A 24,894-nucleotide genomic window follows, 5' to 3' on the forward strand; every position below is an offset into this window, starting at 1 on the left:
CTCATAAGAGATCTCGCTTAGCCTCATCTGTCCATTCTGGAGGTCTGTCTCTGCTTTTTCCCCATTATCTGATGTGGCCTCGGACTATTCCAAGGAGGTTTGATAAAAGGAGATGGCATGATCTTATCTGACCCATTGTGTGGGCTGAAGCCAGTAGGTGGAGCTTGCTGCCATATTGAGGGATTTGGTTTGCTATTCTCTAAACAACTTACAAAAATTACAAAATATTATAGAAAAATTGGACAGGAATCAGAGAATTAAGCGTTTTTATTCTTACCAGCACAGCATCAGACAAGTTGCGCAAGTTGTAACAAACTTACAAAATCTAACATTAGTACCTCTGGTAATTATAAGTAATCAGACTAATTATATAAAGAGAAAAAGGAGGAAGGAAAGCTTATTCCTCATTCAAAGATCACAGAACAGAGAGAAAGAAAGATTATTAGATATAAATTAGTTTCTACGAAGGGGGGAGAACACCCCCTTTGGGGAAAAATAGGCCTTTGGATGGATCTGAAACTCTTTCCAAGCATGCCTAGTTTTTCAGAGTTTCTTTGTCTGCAGCATGATTTTATAGGCTGTAGTGAGCATCCACCTCTCCTCTACCTTGGACCAATCATAGATGCTACATATGTGCTGGAGACTTGTAATTGGGTCTTTCATATGTGCTGGAGGCTTGCAGTTGGTGTCCTTGCCATACCTCTTCTCAGTAAATTACATTTGTAACAAGTTATACCAGGTAGCTGAGTTGCCCTAGCAACATGAGGCACCATCAGAGTTTGTGACCAGCCAGAAATTCCTGCATATGGCTGCTAGTAAAGAAATATGGGGGATGGGAAATAGTGTAGCATACCTGAAGTAGAACTTTATAGCTAAAAAATTATAGGACAGATGCAAAACATTCTCAGATGCTATTGAAAACAAGCAAGCTTGGGCAGTTTTTATTAAACTTCCTTGCTTTTGCATTCTTTCTGTTAGGAGGGGGTGGTGTTGGGGAATTTTTGAGGTGTCTGTGAAGGGCGGAGGGTTATAATCAAAATGTTGCTGTCGGTGCTCTAAAGCTTGCTTTATTTGCAATGCTGTATTGTTTTCAGTGCTTTGCTATTTGCCATTATTTTTGCTTATGATGTCAGTAAAACTATTTCAACAATTAAATGGTTATGACTGCCTATTTATGTGCTTTTTTTTAAATTTATTTGAAACCTTACCATATGTATCATGAAATAAATTGGAAATCGGTAAAACAGCATAAAAAATTATTGTAGCTGGTAGAAACAGTAGTAATAAACTCTCTGTATTTTATGCTCATTTTTCTACACTGTTCTATAGAATATCAGTAATATGGCCAAATCTCAGTGAGGATATCCTGTTTCCTGATGGGTTCATATTAACTGTTGTAATCTGCCACGGGAAGCCTGGTGTTATAAAGATGGAATACATTGAAATTAAAATGAAAGTAAAATTAAACTCTCCTTTCACTGGAGCACATGGAATCACATCTTCATTTTATCTCTTTTGTAGAAGTTTACATTTTAGATAAATGGATTATTTTGTTTTCAGCATGTTTCAGGGACAGTTGGTTTTGTAAGTCAAAATAATAACAATTTGTTTCATGCAGTTCTCTCATTTCAGCAAGGCCTATTCCCTAAAGAAAATGGCAATAATACTACTCACCCCGATACCAAAAGGCACCACGAAAAAAACAAATGAAATCACTAATTAGCATCCATCCCGTTGTCAGTCAAACTGATGGAAAGTATGGTAGCCAAACAACTCACAGATTACGTACACCAATTCTCAATACTACATGAATCACAGTCAGGTTTTTGTCCCTCACAAAGCACAGAAACAGTACTAATCACTCTACTAGCCAAATTCAAGCAGGAAATTGCAACAGGAAAAAAACATACTCCTCCTCCAATTCAACATGTCTAGTGTATTTGACATGGTAAACCATAATATATTAATAAGGTTACTAGACAAGTTTGGAATTGGTGATAACATACTTAGCTGGATCAAAGGTTTCCTAACCACAAGAACCTATCAAGTAAAATCAAACTCAAACATATCATCACCTTGGAAAGCAGACTGCGGAGTACCACAAGGATCACCGTTATCACTAATCCTCTTCAGCCTAATGATGACCCCTCTAGCCAAGACCTTATCCAACCAAGGACTTAACCCTTTCATCTATGCAGACGATGTCACAATATACATTCCTTACAAATCTAAACTGACAGAAATAACCAAAGAAATCAAGACCAGCTTAAATATCATGGACTCTTGGGCAAACGCATTTCAACTAAAACTCAACAAAGAAAAAACACATTGTCTTGTCATCTCATCCCAACACAGCACAGACAACCCCAAAACCATCAACACTCCCCTATCTCAGACAGCCTGAAAATCCTTGGAGTCATATTGGACGGCAACCTAACACTAGAGAGCCAAGTGAAAACCACAACAAAGAAAATGTTCCACTGAATGTGGAAACTCAAGCGCGTGAAACAATTCTTCCCAAGGGAAACATTTCGCAACCTGATACAATCAATGGTACTAAGCCATTTAGACTAGTGCAATGGAATTTATTCGGGATGCAAAGAACAAATCTTAAACATCAGACAGCTCAAAACACGGCAGCCAGGCTCATCTTCGGGAAAACACGGTTTGAAAGTGCAAAACCCCTCCGTGAAAAATTAGACTGGCTCCCAATCAAAGAACGCATTGCTTTCAAAATTTGCACTATGGTTCACAAAATCTACGGTGAAGCCCTGGGATACGTGACAAACTTGATCGACCTACCAACTAGAAACACATTTGAATCATCACGAACGTACCTAAACCTGCACTACCCAAGCTGCAAAGGACTCAAATGCAAATCAACTTACGCATCCAGCTTTTCCTACATAAGCACACAACTGTGGAACACACTAGCAAAAGCCTTGAAAACCACGTATGACCATCTACACTTCCGGAGAACACTAAAAACTTACCTGTTTAAAAAGGCATACCCTACCAATCCAACATAAATGCCCAATCTCTGCAAAAAAAAAAAAAAAATGGACATAACACAACTCTTCTGAGTACGATTCCCTTATGTGGCTATACCACATGAACGTTATCTTACCACAACTTCACTGTGTATTTGTTTACACCGGAGTCTGCAGTCACCTCTCCGGTACTATGTAAGCCACATTGAGCCTACAAATAGGTGGGAAAATATGGGATACAAATGTAACAAATAAATGTCTTAAACATAACTAAGTGGGCCTTTTACAAAGGCGTGCTAGCATTCTTAGTGTGCATCTCTAGTATTTAGCGTGCACTAAAAATGCTATTGTGCCTTTGTAAAAGACCCTCTAAATGGGCTATAAGCCCCTAATGCAGTCTATTGGTTTTCTTGTATTTTGTAGTTATAACGTATACTGTGTCAAAACTGAGAACTCTGTAAGTGTCTCTTCTATCTGGTCGATAATAAAAGAAGCTCATTGTGAACACTATCCACTTTAAAATGTTGTTTTGTGGCTGTACATGAAGACTTGTGATACTACATAAATATGTGTTTTTGTTTCTAATCGTGCATCCAAAAGTTATATAATCCTTTTCAAGAAAGCCAGTTAATCATTTAACTTGTTAGTGGAACATAACCACAAAGGCATGGTCACATTTTCAATATGGTAATGCAAGAGCCCAGCTAAGGAACAGGTTATTTTGGGTTGGTCTTCACTGGACCAAACTTGTTTTCCTTGTGCCGTCACCATCCAGTTGGATTGGCAGTTCCTTAAAAGGTGGAGGCTAAAAGTTTTTATTTATTTGACATGTATATCTCACATTGGCAAACTCTGGTTCAATGTGGCTTACATTTGAAAATACAGTGAGACAGAATAATAGTAACATCGTGGGAACAAGTTGGCCCGATGGATGACCGGCGTGTAAAAGGGGCGATTAAGGAAGACAAAGAAATAGCAGAAAAACTAAATTAGTTCTTTGCTTCAGTCTTCACCGAGGAAGATTTGGGTGGGTTACCGGTGCTGGACAGGGTGTTCTTGTCGGAAAAACTTATTGAAATATCTGTAAATCTGGAAGACATAATGGAGCAGTTCTGTAAACTGAAGAGTAGCAAATCTCCTGGACCAGATGGTATTCACCCTAGGGTACTGATAGAACTAAAAAATGAGCTGGCAGAGGTACTGTTATTGATTTGTAATTTATCCTTTAAAAATGAGCGTGGTACCGGAAGATTGGAGGGTGGCCAATGTAACGCCGATATTTAAAAAAGGTTCCAGAGGAGACCCGATAAATTATAGACCGGTGAGTCTGATGTCGGTGCCGGGCAAAATGGTAGAGACTATTATCAAGAACAAAATTACAGAGCACATTCAAAAGCATGGACTAATGGGACAAAGTCAACATGGATTTAGTGAAGGGAAGTCTTGCCTCACCAATCTGCTGCATTTCTTTGAAGGGGTAAACAAACATGTGGACAAAGGTGAGCCGGTTGATGTTGTGTATCTAGATTTTCAGAAGGTGTTTGATAAGGTCCCTCATGAAAGACTACAGAGGAAATTAGAGGGACATGGAATCGGAGGTAGTGCCTTACTGTGGATTAAAAACTGGTTGAAAGATAGGAAACAGAGTAAGATTAAAAGGTCAACATTCGTAATGGAGAAGGGTAGTTAGTGGGGTCCCTCGGATCGGTGCTGGAACCTCTGCTTTTTAACATATTCATAAATGACCTAGAGATGGGGGTAACTAGTGAGGTAATCAAATTTGCTGATGACACAAAGTTATTCAAAGTAGTCAAATCGCGGGAAGATTGTGAAAAACTGCAAGAGGACCTTACGAGACTGGGGGACTGGGCGTCTAAATGGCAGATGATGTTTAATGTGAACAAGTGCAAAGTGATGCATGTGGGAAAGAGGAACCCAAACTATAACTACGTCATGCAAGTTTCAGCGTTGGGAGTCAGACCGAGAAAGGGATCTAGGTGTCATCAGTGATGATACATTGAAAACTTCTGCTCAGTGTGCTGCTGTGGCTAGGAAAGCAAATAGAATGTTGGGTATCATTAGGAAAGGGATTGAAAACAAAAATAAGGATATTATTCTGCCATTGTATCGCTCCATGGTGCGACTGCACCTTGAGTATTGTGTTCAGTTCTGGTCGCCGCACCTCAAAGACATAGTTGAATTGGAAAAAGTGCAGAGAAGGGCGACAAAGATGATACAGGGGATGGGACGACTTCCCTATCAGGATAGGCTGAAGAGGCTGGGGCTCTTCAGCTTGGAGAAAAGGCGGCTGAGGGGAGATATGATAGAGGTCTATAAGATAATGAGTGGAATGGAACGGGTCGATGTGGAGCGTCTGTTTACGCTTTCCAAAAATACTAGGACAAGGAGGCATGCGATGAAGCTACAGTGTGGTAAATTTAAAACGAGTCAGAGGAAACTTTTTTTCTTCACTCAACGCGTAGTTAAACTCTGGAATTCGCTTCCTGAAAAGGTGGTTAAGGCGGTTAACTTAGTGGACTTTAAAAAAGGATTGAACGGCTTCCTGGAGGAAAAAGCCATAGAATGTTATTGAATGGACGAGGGAATAATACAGTATTTCTAGGATGGGCGGAACAAATTGCTTGTTCTTTTGGCCGCTGTCGGTGACGGGGTGCTGGGCTCGATGGACTGTTGGTTTGTCCCAGCATGGCGATGCTTATGTACTTATAAGTCTGAAACATTTAACAAAGTTGGTAGCATATATTCCCAACTGGGCATTTAAAAGTCAGTTCTTTGGTGACGTAATGTCTTGCTGAGAGTGTGGGAAGAGCTCTCGATCTCCAAATCTTGCCTCCTAAGAACTTTTGACTTAAACCATTGATGGGATTCTGAGGGCAAAGGAGTTGGTAGTCATGAACTTGTGCAAGGCTGATTACGTTTGGTTATTGATGGCATCTAAAGCGCAACGCCGCAAAAAGGAGAAATCACAGCAAAGTGAATCAAAGATGGTGGTTGGGGGGAGACTCAAGATCTTCTGTTAGCTCCACATGGGTGGCGGAGATAGTTTCAGAAGTGAAACAAGCTATTGATGCGTCGCTGGACAAGAGCCTGCAAGCGGTCACAGATAAGTTAGACATTGTTGATGGAAGGCTGGAGGCGCTGCGGTGTGAATTTTTAGCGTACTGCCAACACGTTTCAGATTTAGAAGATCAGGTGCAGCAACTATCTGCATCAAACTTTACTTTATAGGCTAAGCTTCATACACTGGAGGATAAGATTGACAATATTGAGAACTGTTTGAGGAGAGAGAACCTGCGTTTAGTGGGTCTACGTGAGACTGTCACCGAATCAGATTTGAGGAAATTTCTGGAATTTATTTTATTTATTTATTGCATTTGTATCCCACATTTTCCCACCTATTTGCGGGCTCATTGTGGCTTACAATACATTGTGAATGATGGAAATACAATTTGTTGCAGTACGATTATGGGTTACATTGTGAAGAGTTATGGGAAGTCAAAGTCAAGTTGTCATTTGGGGAATAGAACAATGGAATGTAACAATGGGGAATTGATAGGGCGATAAAACAATAGCAAGAGAACATTAGGGTATAACAATTTTATCTGTGGGTAGAGTTTTAAGTGTGGTGAAAATACGGGGGAAGAGAACTCAGAAGAGAGTGTATTGATGCATTTCTATTGGTGTGTATGGACTTCATGTGTTTTGATCCTTGCAGTAAATTTTCTCAAAGAGATGAGTCTTCAATAGTTTGCGGAAGTCGGTTAATTCGTAGATCGTTTTCAGGTTGCGTGGTAGTGTATTGCGTGCTCATATAAGAGAAGGTTGATGCGTGCAGTACTTTGTATTTTATGCCTTTGCACTTAGGGAAGTGGAGATTGAGGAAAGTTCGGGATGATCTTTTAGCGTTTCTGGGTGGCAGGTCTATTAAATCAGACATGTATGCAGGAGCTTCACCATGAATGATTTTGTGGACTAAGGTGCATACTTTAAAAGTGATACGTTCCTTGAGTGGGAGCCAGTGTACTTTCTCACGTAAGGGTTTTGCACTTTCATATTTTGGTTTTCCGAAGATGAGTCTGGCTGCTGTATTCTGGGCTGTTTGAAGTTTCCTCAGTATTTGTTCTTTGCAGCCTGCGTATAGTGAGTTGCAGTAGTCCAGATGACTGAGTACGAGTGATTGCAATAGGCCGCGGAAGACAGAGCTTGGAAAGAATGGTCTTATTCTTTTCAGTTTCCACATGGAGTAGAACATCTTTTTGGTTGTGTTGTTCGCGTGAGTCTCAAGTGTTAGGTGGCGGTCAATAGTAACTCCAAGGATTTTTAAAGTTTCTGAGATTGGCAGATTAAGTTTAGGTGTGTTAATAGCGGTAAATTTATTCGTGTTGCATTGGGAGGTAAGTATGAGGCATTGAGGTTTTTCTGCGTTCAGTTTCAATCGGAATGCATCTGCCCAGGTGTTCATGATGTGTAGACTTTGGTTGATTTCATTGGAGATTTCATTAATGTCTTGTTTGAAAGGAATATATATCGTTACATCATCAGCATATATGTATGGGTTGAGGTTATGGTTTGATAGAAGTTTTGCCAAGGGGATCATCATTAGGTTGAAAATAGTTGGCGAGAGGGGGGATCCCTGCGGTAGTCCACATTCAGGTGTCCATGCAGCAGACGTAGTTGAATTTGATGTGACCTGATATGAGCTTAAGGTTAAGAACCCCTTGAACCAGTTTAGGACATTGCCTCCGATGCCAAAATATTCAAGTATGTGTAATAGGATTCCGTGGTCAACCATATCAAAGGCACTTGACATGTCAAATTGTAAGAGGAGTATATTGGTGCCGGTTGCAATCGTTTGTTTAAATTTGGTCATTAGGGTAATTAATACTGTTTCTGTACTGTGATTTGACCTGAATCCTGATTGGGCATCATGCAGTATGGAGAACTTGTTGAGATAGTTTGTGAGTTGTTTGGTTACCATCCCTTCGGTTATTTTGGTTATTAGTGGTATAGATGCTACTGGTCTGTAGTTAGTTATTTCGCTTGCGTTTTTCTTTGTGTCTTTGGGTATTGGGGTGAGTAAAATTTTTCCTTTTTCCTTTGGGAAAAGTCCGTTTTGTAGCATGAAGTTCACGTGGTTCGTTAGGTCTATTATGAATTGTTGAGGAGCTGATTTCATGAGGTTGTTTGGGCAGATATCTAGTTTGCATTGGGATTTGGCGAATCTTTTGAGCGTTTTAGAGATGAGGTCCTCTGACAGTAATTCGTATTCGGTCCAGATCCTGTCTGCTGGATATATTCCATCTTCTGGGTCTAGACAGTTTAGGAGTGTTGCGTATTCAATAGGGCTGGTGGGTATTTTAAGTCGTAATTGTATGATTTTCTCCTTGAAGTATTTCGCGAGGTCGTCGACCCCTGGTGTATCTTTGCTGTTATTTGTAACTGGTGTGGTGTCTAGCAATTTATTTACAAGGTAGAAGAGTTTGTGTGTGTCTTTGTAGTTTGGTCCAATCATTGTTTTGTAGTGTAGTCTTTTAGTCTGTTTAATGGTATATTTGTATTTCCTCCGAAGTGATTTCCAGGCATTCAGTGTGTGTTCATCTTTCTTTTTGTTCCATGCGCGTTCCAGTTTTCTGACTTGTGTTTTGAATTCTTTCAGCTCTTCGGTGAACCATGGATTAGATTTTTTTCCTATGTGATGTTCTGGTTTGGATTGGGGCAATTGTGTCTAATGTTGTCTTACATATGTCATCCCATTCTTGGAGGAATTGAATGGTGTCTGTATTTGTTGACCATTCGTTTTGGTAGACCTGTTGCCAGAATGTTGTGGGGTCTATTTTTCCTCTCGTGGTGTATGTTGTTCGTTCATGTTTGTTGACTGCGTTTCTGTGTATTTTTCGCCAGTGGAGGGAGACATATGCTTTATGATGGTCTGTCCATGGTGTGGGTGTCCATCTTGTGTCTGTAAGTAGGAGAGTTGAGTCTGGGTCGAATTTGTGTGTAATGATATCTAGTGTGTGTCCTTTTACGTGTGTTGGTTGAGTATTAGGTGCGTGTAAGTCCCAGAGTTTTAAGAATTCTTTGCATTCTTGTGTGCCTGTTGAGGTGTCATCTTCAAGGTGTAGGTTGATATCTCCTATTATGAGGATGTTTGAGGCAGAGGCACGTGTTCGAGATGAAGTCCATGAGTTGCGTTTGGGAGTCTTTCCATTTTCCTGGTGGCCTGTAGAATAGGATTGCGTTGAGGTGTCCTTGTAGGTTCGGATGAGTGATTCTTGTTGAGGCAATTTCGAGTTGTGGTGAGGTGGATTCGCCAGTGGTTGTGATGGTGAACTCGGATTTGTAAATTATGGCTATTCTGCCACCTCTTTTTCCATTTCTTGTCCAGTGGGTGATTTTGTATTCTGGTGGGCATGTCTCTATGATGGCGGGGTCTGTAGGGCCGTGGAACCATGTTTCCGTGATGAACAGAAGGTCTAGATTCTCTGTGGTAATCCAGTCTAGTATGTCTACTGAGTTGCTTACTGCTGATCTGGCATTGATGTATCCTATTCGGATTGAGCGGTATGGTTCTGTGGGGAGGTTAGATGTGTTTATTTTTATTAGTTGTCCGTTTCCTCGGTGGTTGAATTTGTCGTTTTTTTTTCTTTTCTTTCTGTTGGTGGTGTTCGTATGTGGAGATTTTTCCTTTTGGTTGGTTATTGTATTTTTGGTCTGGTGTGTTGTTAATAGGTTGTACATAGAGTTGGTGGATTGTGGTTGGGTTGTTGTTGATGTTGGGGGTGGTCCATGCGTGATAGATTATGGGAATGAGGTAGATTATTATCAGTAGCTTATTAGTGTTCATGTTGGATTTTTTTGTGGATGGTGTTCGTGGGAGTGTTGGGTATTGTTGGTGATATCAGTAGTTTTGTGGGCAGTGTTCGTGGGAGTGTTGGGCGGTGTTGGTGATATCAGTAATGCATCAACAGTCTTAACAATTAGTCCATAACAGTAATTTGATCAACAAGGTATGGCAGTGCTAAATACTAGCCGTGCTTAACCTTAACATGTGTTTGAGGGCAGTAATGCAATTAAAACGTTTATGCTAGCATTTAAGTAATAAGTGTAGCAGTCAGTTGTAATACATGCACTTAAAGCATATAGAAGTAGGGCAACTAGAAGCAAGGCTTAGAAGCAAAACAATATGAGAGGTTTTTAGCATGTGTTTGAAGGCAGTATTGCAAAAGCAAGCAGGCAAAGTCACAGGCAGCCTAGGAGCAGCAGCAGCTCTTATCAGGTCTCCAGTGCACACAAACGAAGCAGAACAAAAAAAAAATTTTTTTTTGTAATACAGGCACTTAAAGCATTTGGAAGTAAGGCAGCTAGAGCAAGGCTTAGAAGCAAACAATATGAGAGGCTTTTAGTTTTCTGGGTCAATGGTATGGGCTGGTCTTAGTTGGGAGTTCGCTCATTCGAGCTTGCTCACCCGAACTCGCTCAGCTCCAACGTGCAGCAGGTCACATTCGGTCTCCTTCCGTCTCAGTCTTCAGGTTCGTCTGCGGTGTCGGAGCTGGGTTTAGCAAGGGAGCAGCTGGCCCCCGAGATGGTCTCCGATTAGTTTCGTTGGATGGTAGTTTGCGGCTGTGGAGGCTGTTCTCGAGGTGGGCTCCGGTGGGTGGGTGTACGTTGGCTGCGGCGGCTCTCCGTGGCGGAAGGTCAGCACTTGAGGGTACTCTTCGGGGTTTGGCAGTAATCCTGGTCAAGGCTGTCCGATCTCGCATATCCAGATGTGGCGGTCTGGTTGGCCTAGCAGATCTTCTGCCTTCCTCTGTGTGGTCTCTTTCCGTCCGCCGTGTGGTCACGTGGCCAGGCTCACCGTCCCACGATCAGGACAGGTAGGTCGGTTTGGCAGCAGGTGGTGGGTGAATGATCACTGGTTGTACGGCGGGTGAGTGGTCATTGGTATTCGGCTTGCCAGGTGGTCTCTTCTCGCCTGAAGGTTTTTTTTTTTTTTTTTCATTCTCGGCTGGATCGTTTCCGTTTATTTGCCTGGGGCCTGGGGCTCGTCTGGGAAGGCCGCCAGTTGGTCAGTTCTTCCGTTGGTCCCGATGTCGGGTTGCTTGCCTGGCGATTGTCCCTTTCGGTCGGATTGCCTGGCAGGTAATGAAGCATGCGTTCCGCTTGTTCATCTAGATCTGATGTTCGTTCCTCGCCAATCTGCGGTCGGTTTCAGCTGGTCTATAGTGGTCTTTCAGCTAGATTTCGGCCAGGATTACTATTCAGGAAATAAGGTGCGCTTACGTTTATTTACCTGGTGATCGTCTGGGATGGCCGCAGTTCGGTCGGATCGTCCTTTGGCCACGAGGTCAGTCTGCTGGGCTGGCGATTGTCCTTTCCAGCATGATCGTCTGCCAGGTAGTGAAACAAGCGTTCCGCTTGTTTTCCTGGATCGGGTGTTCGGTCCTCGCTAATCTACGGTCCGTTTCAGCTAATCTATAGCTGTTTTTCAGGTAAATTCCGACCAGGGTCTACGGAGCTTATTCCTCGGTGACTTTTTAGGTGGCGGTCTCTGAGCTGCGCCTGCAATCGGCGGAGGGACCTCTGCGTGTTGAGCAGGTCCACAGGCTAGGACCCAGGAGGTTGGCAGAGTCTAGACTGCGCGTGGTTATCTTCAAAATTTTTAACTATGCTCACAAGGCAGAAATTCTGAGGGCCATTAGAGCTAAGGGTTTTATTTATTTATTTGTAGCATTTATATCCCACTTTTTCCCACCTATTTGCAGGCTCAATGTGGCTTACATTGTTCCGTAATGGTGATCACCAATTCCGGAAAAGAATTGTGTTTCCAGGACTTTTCTGCCAGAGTTTTGAGTTTGAGACAAGCCTATGCCCCTTGTGCGCAGCGCTACATAACCACCATGTTCAATTTGCTTTATTGTACCCGGCAAGGCTTAAAGTTTTTATACACGATAAACCTCAACTTTTTGAGATACCGGAAGCTGCACAAAGTTTTCTGAAGGACATGAGTCCTGCTGGCGGTGCGATGGGAGGAACAGTGGAGACTGGGTTTTGAGGGAAGAGATCGGGGTAACATTGAGGAGGATCTTCAGGCTATGTTTTCCTGGCTGTCTGCTATTAGCCAAACTGAATATAAAGACTGCATAGTGACTCCTGGTTCTCTTTTAGGACATTTGACATTTAAAAACTGTATAATTGTGCTGTCCATTTTTATTCCTGTTAGTTATAGTATAGATATGAGGGATTTTTTTTTTTTTTTTTTTGGTATGTGTGTGAGCATATGACGTGTGGAGGAGTGACAGTTGCGTGTCAGGGCCTGACATCCTCGAGCAGTAATGTCAGTTTATTTTTGGGACACCCGGCCTTTGTGGGAGTTCTTAAGCTGCTCTTTTCATGCTTATCTTTGGGGTCCCTGTCATGATACCAATGTTATCCCAGATGGTAAGAATTACTCTGATGGAGGGGCCTGAAGGTGGGATAAGGGAAACGAGGAGCAATTAGCAACGGTCGTTATCCTTACTGGATTGGGGGGGGGGCTTCCAATGTCGGAGGCTTGGTGTGAATGGTGGATATGAACAGAGAATCTGTAGCTTATAGCATATTCGTATATGTATTTGCCTATTGTTAAGGGATGATGCTGCTGGTATGCACTTGTCTGCCAGGTTGGGTTTTTTTTTTTCCAGGTAGTATGAATGTGTATGAGGAGGGGAAGCCTGAAGGCTGCGTGTCAGGGACTGACATATACGGAAAGCAAGGTGACTGCATCATTGGAGCACAGACATTTATCTTTCCTGGGAGTTCTTATCTGAAGGGGTGTCTAAGAGTACTTTAATTACTTTGCGTTCTTTCCTTGAGACCCCTGTTATATCAACACTTTTACTTCAGATGGAATAAATTGCTCTTGATGAAAGGGACTGAGGGGAGGGATAGGGGAAGCGTTGGGCAGTCGGTAAGGATAATCTTTTTTTCTCTCTTCCAGAAATTGGCAGTAAGTTTAATAGTTATGGTTGAGATCATCAAAGCTGATAGCAGGAGGGGTTGGGGAATCAGGGGGAGGGAGGATTTCCGCACTGACTTCAGTTCATTTGTTGTTGGACATAGTGAGAGGTTGAGGATTAGTGGGAGTTTGGTTTTTGAGGAATGGAGGTTCATTGTAGCAGGGAGGGATGGGGGTTTTCATTGGAGTGGTTTTGTTATTGGAGGGATTTCGGTTTATGGGGTTTTGTGATGGGGTTTTATTTTTGGGGAGGTCTTTCTCCGTTGGTAACGAGGTGCGTGCAGGTTGGTGATTGGGGGGCTGCTGGCTGGGACAGCCCTTTGATCGGTATATACTATTGCCTTGGATTTTTTTCTCTCACAGTGTAAACACGGGTGGCCATGACCAGCTGAAGCAGGGTCCCTATCGAATATCTGCTGAGGTGGGGAGGCAAATGAAGCAAGAGATTGATGAGACGGGGCGTAGCTACGGGTGGGCCTGGATGGGCCCAGGCCCACCCATTTTTTGGATCGGGCCCACCCAGTCTGTGATCCACCAATCAGTTGCCAGCTAGCTGCACACTACTGAGCCATTGTACTCCAATCGCATTAGCTCAGCCATATGTAGGAAGCAGAGAAGTACCCCCGAGCTAAGCCCTGCAGCTCCGGTGCTATATTTTATTTTTTTTTAATTTATCAGTGCTACAGGTCTCCAGCAAGCAAACTATCAACCCTCCTCCTGCCTTGTTTGCTACTGCTCGGGAGTCCGGCATTGGGGGGAGGGATCCACTCTGTGCTGTTAGGGCTGCTGTTCTGCATCTGTTCCCTGTGTTAATTACAGGCAGCTCCTCTAGCCTCTCTACTCAATGTAACTTGTCTGCCCCTGCAGCATGCGTGGTGAGAGCACTCAGCACAATGATCCTGCATGACTTGGGTGGACTGAACCTGTGGCAAAGTCGGGAGCCCGCCAGCTAGTGCTGCCTTTAACTTAGCCGTCTTGGCTGGCCCTGTCCTGTGTAGCTGGGGATATCTGGGCAATTTATATAATATTCCTGCCCCAGACTCCAGGAGTGTGTCAGTAGCCTCTGTAGTGGCACTGACGTGAAGCCTATTCCCCTGTGGTCAATCTCCAGCACTGCACCTCCACATGCACACTGATCAAGGTCAGTAGACTTCTCTGGAATTGCTGCACTGGAAACTTCACTGTACTGTGCTCAGGTGGAAAAAAAAGTTTTGTATTTAATGCTGGTGGGCTCTGCAATGTCCAGTTAAAAAAGAAAATGTTTTATATTTCATGCTGGTGGGCCTTTGAGTGGAGGTGGATGATTGGGAAGGGTAGGGGAGATGTCAGACTATGGGGGAGGGAGGGATGGAGGGAAGGGTAGGCTGTTGCCAGAATATGAGGGGGAGGGAAGGGTTGATGCTGGGCTATGGGGGGGGGGGGGGTAGGAAGGGCAGGGCTGATGGCAGGCTACTGGAGGGGTGGGGGAGGGGTAGGGAAGGGCAAGACTGATGCTGGGCTACAGGACAATTTCTAATTTTTGATCCTTTATTCTGAAATTGGTGAGGCGACCCTCAGGGGGAGGAATGCTGGCTTCTGCCTAACCCCTGGTAAGCCTTACCTCAGCTGAGAGGTGCCCAGCTCTACCACTGGCTGCCTTTCAGGTGCTGTGGAGGACTTGCAGCTCATCTGCATATCCTTACAGCCTTCTCCAGGGTGACACCCAGGTCCACTCCAATCCACTCAGGGCCTCCGCTCTAGGTGCCATGCGCCGTTTTTCTCTCTACATTTTTTTTTTTTATTTGTACCCCACACTTTTTCCCACTCATGGCAGGCTCAATGCGGCAGGCAATGGAGGGTTAAGTGACTTGCCCAGAGTCACAAGGAGCTGCCTGGGCCGGGAATCAAACTCAGTTCCTCAGTTCCCCAGGACCAAAGTCCACCACCCTAACCACTAGGCCACTCCTCCACTCTACATCTAATCTTCTTCCCAGTTGCTAAAGTACCTCAGTCGTTTATGGCCCCTATTCACATTCTCTTCCTAGCCCTGTCCCTTCCTAATCTTTTTCCTCACCCCCTACCTCTCTCCGCTACAGGAACTCACTGCCCATCCATCGACTTCATCACCTCACCTTCTCTCCTACCCTCTTCCTCCCTCTTGGCTTTTAATCTCCGTCTCTTTCTTCCCTCCATTTTGCCTTCCCCATTCCACCTAAATCCCTCTCGCCTTCGACGCCACACCTCTCCTACTCTCCTCCGCTCTCTTTTACTCCTTCTCTTACTCTCAGCCGGTGACATCAATCCCAATCCTGGCCCTCCTCACCAACTATTATCCCAACTCTACAGATCTCACCAGAACCTCTCTAACCTCATCTCTATTCCTCTACTCCCCTCCTCTTCTCTGCCCTTCTCTTGCGCCCTATGGAATGCCCGCTCTATCTGTAACAAACTCCCCTATATCCAGGACCTCTTTATCTTGCGTCACCTCCATCTGCTCGCCATATCAGAAACCTGGCTCTGCCCTGATGACTCTGCTTCAGTCACAGCCCTCTGCCATGGCAGTTATATTTTTTCACATACTCCTCGCCCTGCTGGTCACAGGGGTGGTGTTGGACTACTTCTCTCTCCCTCCTCCAGATTTCAACCCCTTCTTCCACCTCAATCTCACTGTTTTTCCTCCTTTGAAGTCCACTCTATCCGCCTTTTCTCTCCTCTAACTCTTCAAATAGAGGTCATTTATCGTCCCCCTGATAAGTCCCTTTCATCCTTTCTCAGTGACTTTGATGCCTGGCTTGCCTTCTTCCATGATCCTTCCTCCCCCTCTCTCATCCTTGGTGACTTTAATATTCCTGCTAATGATCCTTCCAACTCTTATATTCCAAGTTACTCGCTTTAACATCCTCCTTTAATCTCCAACTATGCTCCACCTCCCCCACTCATCAAAATGGTCACTGTCTTGATCTCATCTTCTCCTCCAACTGTTCACCCTCTAGTTTCCTTGCCTCTGATCTTCCCCTCTCTGATCACCATCTTATAACTTTCACACTTAAATCTCCTCCCTCCCAGTCCCGTCCTATCTTATCTAATTTATCTAGGAATCTTCACGATATTGACCCTTCATCTCTATCCTCCCATGTTTCAAACCTCCTCTCTACTGTGGCACCATCCACGTCTGTCAACGAGGCTGTTTCTTCTTACAACAATACTCTATCCTCTGCCTTAGACACTCTTGCACCTTTGATGACCCACCCTATAAGGCATACAAAACCCCAACCTTGGCTGACTTCTAATATCCGCTACCTATGTTCCTGTACCTGCTCCGCCGAACGCTTCTGGCGGAAATCTTGGGCCCTTGCTGATTTCTTACACTTTTAAGTTCATGCTGACCTCCTTCCAATCTGCTCTTTTACGCGCCAAACAGGATTATTATATCCAACTGACCAACTCTCTTGGCTCTAACCCTCGACTTCTCTTCACCACATTGAACTCTCTCCTCAAGGTGCCCCCTCCCCCAACTCCACCTTCATTATCTCCTCAGACCCTTGCTGAATTCTTTCACGACAAGGTTCAAAAGATAAACCTTGAATTCTCTACCTCGCCACCTCTCCCTCCACTAGTCCGTTCCCCTCTCTCTCCTTCCCCTCATTCCTTTTCCTCCTTTCCTGAAGTTACTATAGAGGAAACTACACTTCTCCTTTCTTCCTCAAAATGTACCACCTGTTCCTCTGATCCCATTCCCACCCACCTTCTTAATGCCATCTCACCTGCTCTTATTCCTTTTATCTGTCACATTCTCAACCTCTCACTTTCCACTGCAACTGTCCCTACTGCCTTTAAACATGCTGTGGTCACACCTCTCCTTAAGAAGCCTTCACTCGACCCTACTTGTCCCTCTAATTACCGACCCATCTCCCTCCTCCCATTTCTCTCCAAATTACTTGAGCGTGCTGTTCACCACCACTGCCTTGATTTTCTCTCCTCACATGCTATTCTTGACCCACTACAATCTGGTTTTCGCCCTCTCCACTCAACTGAAACTGCGCTTACTAAAGTCTCCAATGACCTATTACTGGCTAAATCCAGAGGTCTCTATTCCATCCTCATTCTTCTTGATCTTTCCGCTGCTTTTGACACTGTCGATCACAGCATACTCCTCGATACCCTGTCCTCACTTGGATTCCAGGGCTCTGTCCTTTCCTGGTTCTCTTCCTACCTCTCCCTCCGCAGCTTCAGTGTTCACTCTGGTGGATCCTCTTCTACTTCTATCCCTCTGCCTGTCGGCGTACCTCAGGGTTCTGTTCTTGGTCCCCTCCTCTTTTCTATCTACACTTCTTCCCTTGGTTCATTACTCTCATCCCATGGCTTTTCCTACCATCTCTATGCTGATGACTCCCAAATCTACCTTTCTACCCCTGATATCTCACCTTGCATCCAAACCAAAGTTTCAGCGTGCTTGTCTGACATTGCTGTCTGGATGTCTCAATGCCACCTGAAATTAAACATGACCAAAACTGAGCTTCTCATTTTTCCCCCCAAACCCACCTCCCCACTCCCCCCGTTTTCTATTTCTGTTGATGGCTCTCTCATTCTCCCTGTCTCCTCAGCTCGAAACCTTGGGGTCATCTTTGACTCTTCTCTCTCCTTCTTTGCTCATATCCAGCAGATCGCCAAGACCTGTCGTTTCTTTCTTTACAACATCCGTAAAATCCGCCCCTTTCTTTCCGAGCACTCGACCAAAACCCCCATCCACACCCTTGTCACCTCTTGTTTAGACTACTGCAATCTGCTTCTTGCTGGCCTCCCACTTAGTCACCTCTCCCCTCTCCAATCGGTTCAAAACTCTGCTGCCCGTCTTGTCTTCCGCCAGGGTCGCTTTACTCATACTGCCCCTCTCCTCAAGTCGCATCACTGGCTCCCTATCCGTTTTCGCATCCTGTTCAAACTTCTTCTACTAACCTATAAATGTACTCACTCTGCTGCTCCCCAGTATCTCTCCACACTCGTCCTTCCCTACACCCCTTCCCGTGCACTCCGCTCCATGGATAAATCCTTATCTGTTCCCTTCTCCACTACTGCCAACTCCAGACTTTGCGCATTCTCTCTTGCTGCACCCTACGCCTGGAATAAACTTCCTGAGCCCCTACGTCTTGTCCCATCCTTGGTCACCTTTAAATCTAGACTGAAAGCCCACCTCTTTAACATTGCTTTTGACTCGTAACCACTTGTAAGCACTCGCCTCCACCTACCCTCCTCTCCTCCTTTCTGTACACATTAATTGATTTGATTTGCTTACTTTATTTTTTGTCTATTAGATTTGTTGTGAATTGGGGGGTCCCGAGCCCCCCCCCCCCCAAGAAGGCTAGAGTGACCTTAATCTGACTCCATCTCTAAATAACACTAGTACTGGGGTAATCCAGGAGTTATGAGGTTCTAAAAGGAATTGCCACTGAGAGAGACGTTAGGTCTAAGAGACCCGCATTAGTCCGCCTCTCAGCACTGGCAAGGAATAGATACCAGCCTTATGACAAACTGGATTTAGGCTACAGGTTATACAATGCAGCGAATGATAGCCTGATGTAGCAAAAGCATTTATACTTACAGCCTTTCATCATTAAGTGAAGCCCACAAATCATCATTTGGAATGAGGAGTTTATTTGCCAAGGTATAAGTCAAATCAGTGATTGACAACAGTCACGTACAATCAATTAATTATAGGAATATAATAAGCTGCAAACAGGTGTTAATTATTTGCTAATCTTTTATAATTTCTTTTACCAATTAGAGGTTTTACAAGGGAAAGCAATTAGGTAATTTGTCAATTCTGTTGGACACATTGGTTTCCCTTGGAGAGAGAGTGCCAACCCTTTTCTCTCTAGCTTAAACCAGGAAAAACCCTGATTTTTATAGGTGCCCTCAGGATATGGGTAATATGACAGTAGATATACCTGATTGGATCTATGCTAATGTCATGGTTGTCACTGATTGGCTCATGCTAATGAGTAGCTTCTATCTTGCTAACATGGTTTTGTCTTTAGCTCGCTTGATCACAAATCTTAAGCAAGACCCTGCTCACATGAAAGTCTCCCTCCTCTCTTGGACAGCTAGTTCCCTCTTTTCTCTGCACCTGGCATGACTCACTCATTGCTCAACTTGTTTTTCTAACTTACATTAGAGAAAATTCCACTTTGTAACAGATACAGCTTCCATTTTGTGTTGAAATCCTCCATTTTGTTTCCATATCTATTAACTTTTCCTAATTTAGCTTATTTAGGCCTCAATGTGGGCTACAAACTAGGCCATACTTTTCCAGTAAGCTCCCAGTTATGTCAGCCATCAGATTTCTGACTCAGCCAAGGTCTGTAATGGCCTGAGCTCTATGACTGGGCCCGCCACCATTCCGGTGGGGGGGTCTCTAGCTGTACCATAATTATACAGATTGTAAGCTCTTTGAGCAGGGACTGTCTTTCTTCTATGTTTGTGCAGCGCTGCGTACGCCTTGTAGCGCTATAGAAATGCTAAATAGTAGTAGTAGTAGTAGGTTTGTCTGTGTTCTGCATACAACCCAAGGTGAGAGATTCTGCTGGCATGTGGTTTGTGTGGGGATCTCTATATGAGTCTGACTAGTTTGTCTTTTCCAGTGGGACAAGTATTGCTGTTGTGTATATTCACAGTTATTGGTATTTGTGTGTTCAAATTTGGTGTTAAGGTTTGCTACATAGGCTCTAAAAAGCTTCTTCATAAGATTTAGTGTTACTTCACAAAGAATCTGACAATGAAGGGATTTTATGTTGCTATTACAGAGGTCCTACCAGAAGTTTAGTACATTTTTTCTATGGAAAACTGTAAGGAGAAACATGTTAGCTGTGGACTGTGACAGGTCTGCCGAGTAATTTTAGACTGATGTCCAATTTGCCATTTTTATCTAAAGTGTTAGAAAAGGTGGTTTTAACACAACTGCTTGATTTTGTTGAGAAGCAGGGGGTTCTTTCTGAGTTTCAATCTGGTTTTAGGAAGTTCCATAGTACGGAAACTGTTTTGTTGGACTTTGTTGATGATTGTTGGAAATGCCATATAGTTCTAATAGACCCATGTGCCGCCTTTGATACATTTTGAGGGGCATTTTTGATATGATGTCTAAATCCATCTTTGGATGTTTTGCTGAAAACATCCAAAACTCAATGGAACATAGAGATTTCCGAACCAGAAAAACGTTTTGGTTTGGAGAATGGCCATTTCCTAGATGTTTTGTAGAGCTTTTGTGCTCAGTCTACCTAATATTTAAAACCATTTAATCAGCCAGGAATGGCTCCTGTCAGGTTAAATGGCATTTAACCGGCTATCTGGCAATATTCAATGGGAGATTGCTAGTTATTTCCCACTGAATATTGGCGGTTAGTGTTTAGCAGATTACTTAGTTATATTGCACGATACAAATTGCACGATACAACCAGCTATCTGCTAATGTTCAGTGCATTGTTGGCTAAGTTTTGTGGGCAAATTAGGCCACCAAAATGCAGGAATATCTTTGGCCAGTTTAAACTTAACTGAATATCGGCATGGCCAGTTATGTTTAAAGTGGCCAAAAATAAACCAGATATTCAGTACCAGCCACCGGCAATGGCTTGACATTAACCCTTTAGTGTTCAATGTTCCTGTAATAAGCCATATGGGAACAGATTGATGGGAACATTGGACACTAAGGGTTAAATATTCAGCTCAGCTCTGACTGCGGGAGGCAGCTCAGCTAGCTCCTGCGGTCTGAATATTTAGGCCATAGTGCCCACCCATATTAACTCTGGGCCCACCCAAAATTGCAGGTCTAGCTACGCCACTGTGATGAGATGCTAGCCCTAGGTGTTATCAAGAAATCTCATAGTCCCTGGGCTTCTCCTGTAGTTCTTGTTCCCAAGAAAGATGGCACAACCTGCTTCTGTGTGGATTACAGGAGACTTAATGACCGTACTGTGTCGGATACCTATCCAATGCCCCGAATGGACAAGTTACTAAACTATTTAGCTGGGGCCAGTACCTGTCTACAATGGACCTTAGCCGAGGGTACTGGCAGATTCCCCTAACAGCAGCTGCTCAGGAGCGGTCAGCATTTATTACCCCGTTTGGTCTGAATACATTTACTATGATGCCTTTTGGAATGAAAAATGCCCCTGGTAGATTCTGTCCTTGGTGAATCATCTGCTAGATGGATTCCAGGAGCATGCTAGGGTTTATCTTGATGATGTTGTTGTATACAGACTTGGGATGACCACCTGATCTATTTGCGTGGAATACTGAACCAGCCCGCCTGACTATAAAACCCAGCAAATGTCAGATGGGAATGGCAGAAGTGCAATATTTAGGGTACCGAGTGGGAGGTGGACAGCTGAATCCTGAACCAGCTAAGGTGGAAGCTATACAAGACTAGCCCACTCCCCAAACTAAAAAGCAAGTCTTGGCCTTCCTTGGAACAGCGGGGTATTACAGGAAGTTTGTGCCTCACTACAGCACCATAGCCAAGCCCCTAACTGACCTGACTAAAAAGAGACTACCCTGAATAGTTACCTGGTCGCCAGAGTGTGAAACGGCCTTCCAGGCGTTATAGACCGTATTGGCTGCACCTGATTACCACCAAAGATGTATGGTACAGACTGATGTCTCTGCATGTGGCATTGGGGCTGTACTCAGTCAAGTGGATAGCAAAGGGGAGGAGCACCCCATTATGTATCTGAGTTGCAAGGTCCTTGACAGACAGGTAGCCTATACCACTATTGAAAAAGAGTGTCTGGTCTTAGCGTGGGCCCTTGAGAAGTTACAACCATATCTGTATGGGCGAGACTGCACTATTATCACAGAGCATAATCAGTTGGTCTGGCTTAAGAGAGTTTCAGGAGACAATGGAAAACTATTTGGTGGAGCCTGTCCTTGCAAATGTACAATTTCACCATACAGCACCAGAAAGGCAGTGAGCACGGTAACGCTGATGGCCTCTCCAGAAAGGAAGAGCCAGAACCACCCTGACAGTGAGCTTTTGAGACTCGATCAGCGGTCTGTAGAGGCCGCAGTCTGGGGTCTTTCTCTTAAGGGTGGAGGTGTGAAGAAACAGTGTGTTTTAAGCCTGTAAAATGTATTGGATATTTTCCTTCATTGATTATGTTCTGAAGTGTATTTCTCCTATTTGGCCAGCAGATGGTGTTTCTTTGCTGTAAAGCTGTTATAGAGAACTGAGTGTTTTTTTTTTTTTTTAGTTTAACTCAAACAGGAAGCAAGAAGCAGTATGTATTTGAAATCTTGTTGACTGGGCTCTCATTGGCCTAGGAACTCATCTCATTTGAATTTTACTGGTTTTGAGTTCAGTCCTAGCCAGGAAGGAAAAAAGCAGAATCTCTTTGCTGAGGCTTAGTAAACAAACAATTATATATCCTGAGCTTCCCAGGTACTTGCAAATGTTATAATTGATCCTTATTTCAGTTACCTGTTATTGTTTGCTAATTGCACATTTTTTGTTCAGTGTTTAATTTTTATGAGAATAAACAAAATTGTTCTGCTTGTCTGGACTGATAAAGAATCCTGGTGGTTTGTGTGTTGGGTCTGTGAGTGCTTTCTGGGAACTGAGGAACCACTGAGAGTGTGGCCTTCATTAACCTGGAAATCACTGGGGATAATTTGGGAGCAGGAGACTTGCCCAGAGGCAGTTGTGACCCAGTCAGTGGGATGAGGGTGCTAGTGTAGAGCACAAGCGGCAGGTGCAGGCAGACCTGAGCTGTGCTGGGGATAGACCCTCTGAGTGGCCGCGGGGTAAACCCAGGCAGGTGGCTAGGTGTTTTGTCACAACCTCTTTACCCCACTTTATAGAAAAATGATAACAGGAAATGCCTGCTCTTCTGTTTCATGGAACCACTACCATCTGTGAATGTCAGTTGGAATGATCAGTGCCCTTGATGTGCTTGCCACAGACGTCTCTATTCTCATCCTTGCTTTTTAATATTTGAGTCTTTTGGTTATATTGATTTTGGAACATGGTTTATCTATATACAGATATCTAACTTCTAGCTGATGTAGGTTCAGAACTATGCTTGGTGACAGACACCTATTAAATCAGTTTGGTTGGAGGTTAACAGGCTAAAATTAGGAGAAAATTGAGATACTTGGATTTAGTCAGGTTCATAAGGATTATTTGGCTGGTATTTGGGACTGTTGGTTGTCAAGAGCGCCAGTTGTTAGAAGCTTTGGTATTTTTTAAAGAAGATTTTATCCCTGCCTAGCAGTTTCTGCAGTTCTGGGTATGGTTTTGCTTCTCTTAAGGCAGATTCAGAAGTTTATTTATTTTTTTAGATCAAGCCAATCTGCTTACCCTGCATTTTGAGAATTGATTACTGTAACAGCATTTATTATGGCCTTCTTCAGGAACAACTGCGGAAACTCAAAATTGCTCCATATGGCCAAATTAATTTTGGGCAAGAAATGGTAAGATCATGTGACCCCCCCCCCCCCCCCCCCCCATTATTATTTTTACATTAGCTGCTGGTTCATTATAAGATCTAATTAAAAATTCTGTGCTTGCTCATTTTGCATGTTGAGCTTGCAGGGTCCTGGTTATCTGAAGGATAAATATGCTTTACGTGCCTTTCAAGAGTAATGTGTTCTTCACAACACACATTTGTTATCGACTCCTAGTAAGCTGAGATTGCAACGCATGCATCATTGTGTATTTGCTTTTTGGAAATCTTTCGTTGAAACTTCATTTGGAAAATAACTATTTAGCCTTTAGGAAAGAGAAAGCAAAACAGGTCCTTTGAACTCACCAGAACATACTTCTCTGACATCCCTCAATATTGTGAGATTTCTTATACAATCCTATGGTTTTGTTTACTTTCTGTGTATTTAAATTCTTGTACAACTTTGTGAATAATACTAAAACTATAATATGCAGCATATTGTAAATTGTAGTTATTTTGTGCACCTTGTTCATTACTGTGTTAATTTTGTTTAATTTTTAGACCAGCAAAAATCAGATTAAAGTAGATCTTGTAGATGAAAATTTTACGGAATTGCGAGGAGAAATTGCTGGGCCGCCAGATACTCCATATGAAGGCAAGTAACAGCACTGTACAGTTAATTTCAAATCTGTTACGTGATCACTTTATTGTAACTAGACAAGTGCACTTTAAATTTATATATTTTACCTATAAATGTATTACTATGCTCTAATTCTCTATCCATCATTTGTTTAACTTTTTTGTGCTTTTAATACGAATTCTATTAATAGTACCTATCAGAATGCTGGTTTATTGGAGATGGAGATTTCATAATTGTGTTCAAACGTGCATAGTGAAACTGAGTGAATCACACTGTATGAGGCTTTTGAGTGTTTACAGCACAACAAATCACCTTGTAAAAAAACAGATGTCAAATAGTTTTGTGCATCTGTCTAAAAACTTTTTACTACACTTGCATTTATAATACATGTACGTAGTGTTATAAACCAATTAGTTTGTGACCACCTCACAGCTCTGGGACCAAGGGAAGATGAGGGCTACCGTATACAGGAAACCCAGTAGACCCAAGTTTCCCAGAAAATATTTCTGCTGCATTTGATTCAATCAGTCATCAAATTCTTTTGCAGTGATTAAGAGTGATTGGTGTTAGTGGGCAAGTATTATGTTTTTAAAATCATTTAGACAGTATTGTGTTACAAAAGGGGACAACAAAAGTCCCCTTTTATCATTTATCGTTTATTTGCTTAATATACAGCCTCTAATTGAAACAAATTGAGGCAGTTTACAATCTATAAAATAAAAAAGAGAAAGGAACTCCATAAAATGATAGAATAAAGCAATCAAACCGGAGGGCATTCAAACAGTACAGGACCATTCATACACCATTCACGATGGCCTTCATATTCGACATGCAGTTCAG

General features: G+C 43.2%; 1 protein-coding gene across 1 annotated transcript in view; it reads left to right on the forward strand.

Annotated features, from left to right (window-relative positions):
* Positions 1 to 24,894, forward strand: part of UBE2K (ubiquitin conjugating enzyme E2 K) — a 235,377-nt gene that overhangs the window by 27,442 nt on the left and 183,041 nt on the right. Inside the window, exon 2 of the mRNA XM_030191315.1 lies at positions 23,976 to 24,069. Within this exon, the coding sequence (XP_030047175.1) occupies positions 23,976 to 24,069 (94 nt within the window). The remainder of the gene's footprint in view (positions 1 to 23,975; positions 24,070 to 24,894) is intronic.

This window comes from Microcaecilia unicolor, chromosome 2 (assembly GCF_901765095.1).
Source record: "Microcaecilia unicolor chromosome 2, aMicUni1.1, whole genome shotgun sequence".
NCBI lineage: Eukaryota > Metazoa > Chordata > Amphibia > Gymnophiona > Siphonopidae > Microcaecilia > Microcaecilia unicolor.